Below are 4615 nucleotides of genomic sequence, written 5' to 3' on the forward strand. Positions count from 1 at the left end.
CGCTAGATTTAGGTTCAGATTTAACATTGTATTTTCCTAATGTGTTCCCGATATTTCACAAGGCATCATCACCTTAAATGGGGGTAGTCATACTGATACATGAACAATAGATGGGATATACAATTCCAAATTAAAATCAAGGTTCCATTTGTTTAAATACATACCTCGAGAGCCAAAAACATATGGTCCAATTCTCCAAATCAAGTTTAATCTTCTTTAAGTTCAAAGAGGAAGGTATTAAATCCTCTTCTATAGTAATGGTTCATCTTATCTTTAACGAGACCCTGCTAGTTCCTCTGCACCAGATTTTCCATTGAACACTGGGAGGCCCATATCCCTGTAAATTTCCTAATTTAAACCCATTTAGCTAGGGACAAAGATTTATGTCTGGAAGCTACCGTGGGTGCTGAATTTATGGCAACTGATTATGCTTCTTAACTAATCTAGATGGGTTTGATTTTGCAAAAAATTTCACTAATAAGAAAACAAACGACTAAAAGGAAGTTGCATTAACATCAAAGACAAAAGAGAGAAAGAAGCCTCTCTTAACAGCTTGAATAGGCCACAAGGCCTAAAAGGCATGGGTAAATTACTATCACAAAGGTTTAAGGGTTGTTGTCTCTTGACATCTTGAATAGGCCACAAGGTCTAAAGGGCATGGGTAAATTACTAAAAAAAAGGTTTACGGGTTAGGCAACAAGGTACTTTCCAACTAATAACAACAAACTTAGTAATGATTTGAAATACTAATTTTATAATGGTTAACCTCTCTTGAATTTGTGGTTCATCATGTAGATATGGGAGCCCCAACAAAAATAGATTTCAATGTAGTGTATGGGATAAAATTAAGTTCCATATTTGGAGAAATAGTGGATTTATCCATACAAATACAACGCTCTATCAACACTTTATTAGTTCCTCCTCGTCTTTAAATAAGATGGTGAAAACACATTTCACCTCAAATTTTGAGGTGCATGTTGCTCTACACTTTTCTATAGGATCGCAACACCAATAAGACCACTGCAAATCAAATCGATTCCAAACACGAACTCCAAATGCCACCGTAACAATACCTGTACATAAAAATATTACAATTAACGTGCTTGTACAAAGATTTTCACGAACATCATTATGTGCTTTGCCTTAAGGTTTACCACAATGCAGCCAGTTCCTTCCATATCCTCCGTTGAGATCAAACTTGGACGAACCTGAGGGATCTCCAGAATGCTGACTATCTCGTACATGCATATGCCCTTTTTAATCACCGGTGTTCAGTTTATCCAAGAATTCATTTCTGCATCCATTTTCCAAGTTGGCCAAAGGCCTGTTCATTTTAGAAATCCCCATTAACCTATATTGGTACAGAAGCAATCGCACACCCAATAACATTCACAGAACTAACCCTGTACATTATTCATTATATTATAAAAGTTAAAGAACACTAGTGAAAGTGAATCAAATCAATTCCCCCAAACCTGACATACCTCAACGAATCGTAATTACATTTGCATCTCATGGCTGCTGCTGCATTGCAATCAACATTAACGCCAAACAATTACGATTGCAGAAGCAACTTCAAAACCATCGACACCAATAAAAGCGAGAAATGTGTTAGACAAGTTAATGCCTTAAAATCCGTCGCCATTACTGTTCGAGGAATACCCAGAACAAAACCAAACAGAAAAGTCCACAACACCAAAATTTCCAATAAAAGTCCATTGAGATTGGAGAAGGCATTACACATTTTGAATCTTCTCATCCAGCAAGGCGCCGTAGGAGACTTCAGTACTTATTGCCAGCTTTTAGAGACTTTTATCGAGGCGAGAGCCTTGGCGGAAGGGAAACGCGTCCATGCCCACATGGTAGAAGTTGGGTACGAACCTGATGTTTATTTGGCTACCAAACTTGTCATCATGTATGCCAAGTTTGGTTGTATTGAGGATGCACGCCAAATGTTTGACAAAATGCGTGAACGAAATTTGGTCTCCTGGACTGCCATGATCGCAGGATATGCCCAACATGATTATAATGAAGAGGCTTGGATGCTCTTCTGCTTGATGATGGAGAAGGGAGAAAGAATGAAGCCGAATCAGTTTACCTTTGGCAGCATTCTACGGGCATGTGCAAGCAGGGCTGAATTGAAACAAGGGAAACAGGTGCATTCCTGCTGCATTAAAGCTGGACTTGATATGAATGTGTTTGTGTGTTGTGGGGTTATTGATATGTATGCCAAATGCAGGGATTTACAGAGCGCCCGGCAGATGTTTTATGGAATGCGTGAGCCAAATGCAGTTTCATGGAATGCAATGATAGCAGGTTATGTAAAGCATGGGTTTGTTGAGCAGGCGTTTAAAGCTTTTAAACAAATGCAGCCAGCAGGATTGAAGCCAGACCAAGCCACCTTTGCTAGTGTTCTAAACGCTTGCAGCGGGATAACCTCACTGGAATACGGCAAGCAAATCCACACCCATATTTTGAGAAGCGGATTTGAATCTAAAGTTGTCGTGGGAAATGCCCTCATTGATATGTATACCAAATGTGGAAATCTGGAGTACGCACGACGTGTATTTGACAAAATGCGTGAACGAGATATCGTTTCTTGGAGCGCTATGGTTGCAGGATATGGGAGGCATGGGAGAGGCAGGGAAGCGATTGAGGTTTTTGAAAATATGCAACAGGGCGGTTTGAAGCCAAATCATATTACTTTTGTCGGGGTTCTTGCTGCTTGCAGCCACGCAGGCCTAATTGATGAAGGTTGGGATTACTTCGATTCTATGAGTCACGATCATTACATTACCCCACAGGCTGAACATTATGCCTGCATGGTGGATCTACTTGGCCGTGCTGGGCAGCTGGATAAGGCGCTTGATGTGATAAGGAAGATGCCATTTGAACCAGATGCTGCTGTGTGGGGAGCTTTGCTCGGTGCCTGCAGAGTCTATTCCAACATTGAGATAGGAAAAATTGCAGCTGAACAGGTGTTTAAGCTCGAGCCGTATTGTGTTGGAAATTACGTGGTGCTGTCAAACATTTATGCTGTTGCTGGTAGGTGGGAAGATGTAGACGTGGTAAGAAAAATGATGAAAGACAAGAAGGTGAAAAAAGAACCAGGATGCAGCTGGATTGAGGTCAATAACAAAGTGCATTCATTTTTGGTAGGAGACCGAACACACCCACAAACAGAGTTGATCTATGCAATGTTGGCTAGGTTGGCCATGCAGATGAAAGCGGCAGGGTATGAACCCGACACAAATTTTGTGCTGCACGATGTGGAGGAGGAGCAGAAGGTGGAGATTCTCTCTAGCCACAGTGAGAAGCTGGCAATTGCTTATGGTCTTATAAGCACACCCTCCCCAACACCAATCCGGGTGGTCAAAAACCTCCGTGTTTGTGGTGATTGCCACTCAGCCATAAAGTTCATTTCAAAGATTGTTGGACGAGAAATTGTGTTGAGGGACAACAACCGGTTCCATCTTTTCAAGGATGGCCAGTGTTCTTGTGGGGATTATTGGTAAAGCATTTAGTTTTGTATTTGTATAAATCATTAATGTGTATATTTTAATTGGTAACACATGACATCCTTACAGGTCACATGGCAAATTTTCCAAAAGGATAAAACTTATATGAGCAAAGAATTACAAGATGTGATAGCTCTCTGCCTCAGTGGAATGAAAAGTGATGGCAGTATACTTGAAGCGAATTTTTTTTTCTTCAAAATTGTTGATGCTAAGTATTGAAGCCATTCTTTGACAGAAAATAGTTTGCAAACATTTTCTGTCCTCCGAGCACCATGACAGACTCTGCATGCTTGCACTGTTGAAATTATCCATCGTAAAAAATGTGGCTACTCTTTGTAACAATTTAACTGCTTTCCCCATAAACTTTCTTGTTAAAAATGGCGAGACTTAATGTAGTAGTGTGCAAGGTACCATAAACTTGGATGAGGTTTATGTCAAGCCAAAAGCTCCTAGTGTGTAACCTACTGAAGATTGGGATCCTTGATTAATGGTTGAAATAAGAAGCCGCATCTGTTTCGTTCCTGTGATTTTCGAATGTCACCAACGACATCAAGAGCTTAACATTTTATTGTGGATGTACTAACATAAACAATTACAAATTTGTAAGATATCTAATGATCTGTAGGAAAAGTGCAATAGTACTTGAACCAATGGGGTGCTAGTTCACTGGTGATGACAATGGCTTGTCACACCTCTCACTAGGGTGGGTTCTTATCTGGGGAAGGTCCCTCCTGGCCACATAGTTGAAGTTAGGTGCATGTTCTTGGTGGTTTAACAAATTCCATTTTTTCCGTTTATTGACAGACAGTTATTCTTTCTTTCCCATTATTCAACCCTGCACATAAGGATAAGCTGGGTCAGTTGCAGGTGCACAAAACTCCATTTGAATATTTATGAAATTGACTATCTTAGCCAAGTTTTTATGGGTTTACAGGATACAGAGGCAAACATTCCATACATCTCTCTAAAACCTCAGTCTGCTAGTTTGGACACTAGCTTGTTACATCATCCACCCAAGTTTCAATCTGGGAGAGGTCGCCCCAATCCCGCTCCCTGTCACAGCATCTTAGCCAAACATGAGTATGACCCTTTCTGGG

General features: G+C 40.5%; 1 protein-coding gene across 1 annotated transcript; it reads left to right on the top strand.

The window, feature by feature from the left end:
* The first annotated feature begins 938 nt into the window (after positions 1-938).
* LOC149262314 (putative pentatricopeptide repeat-containing protein At3g13770, mitochondrial) lies at positions 939-4040 on the top strand. The gene is made up of 2 exons (XM_089384000.1): positions 939-2156; positions 2250-4040. The coding sequence occupies exons 1-2, from the start codon at positions 1515-1517 to the stop codon at positions 3513-3515; spliced, it is 1908 nt and encodes a 635-aa protein (XP_089240126.1). The 5' UTR covers positions 939-1514; the 3' UTR covers positions 3516-4040.
* Positions 4041-4615: the final 575 nt, after the last annotated feature.

The sequence above is a fragment of the Pinus tabuliformis genome, chromosome 6 (assembly GCF_031772625.1).
Source record: "Pinus tabuliformis cultivar Carrire ecotype Pingquan chromosome 6, CPIR1, whole genome shotgun sequence".
Taxonomy (NCBI): Eukaryota; Viridiplantae; Streptophyta; class Pinopsida; order Pinales; family Pinaceae; genus Pinus; species Pinus tabuliformis.

Coding starts and splice junctions, on each gene's coding strand:
- LOC149262314 (XM_089384000.1), top strand. CDS start 1,515: ATGGCTGCTGCTGCATTGCAATCAACATTAACGCCAAACAATTACGAT. Junction 2,157..2,249: donor AATTGAAACAAGGGAAACAG/GTGCATTCCTGC, acceptor AGGGATTTACAG/AGCGCCCGGCAGATGTTTTA.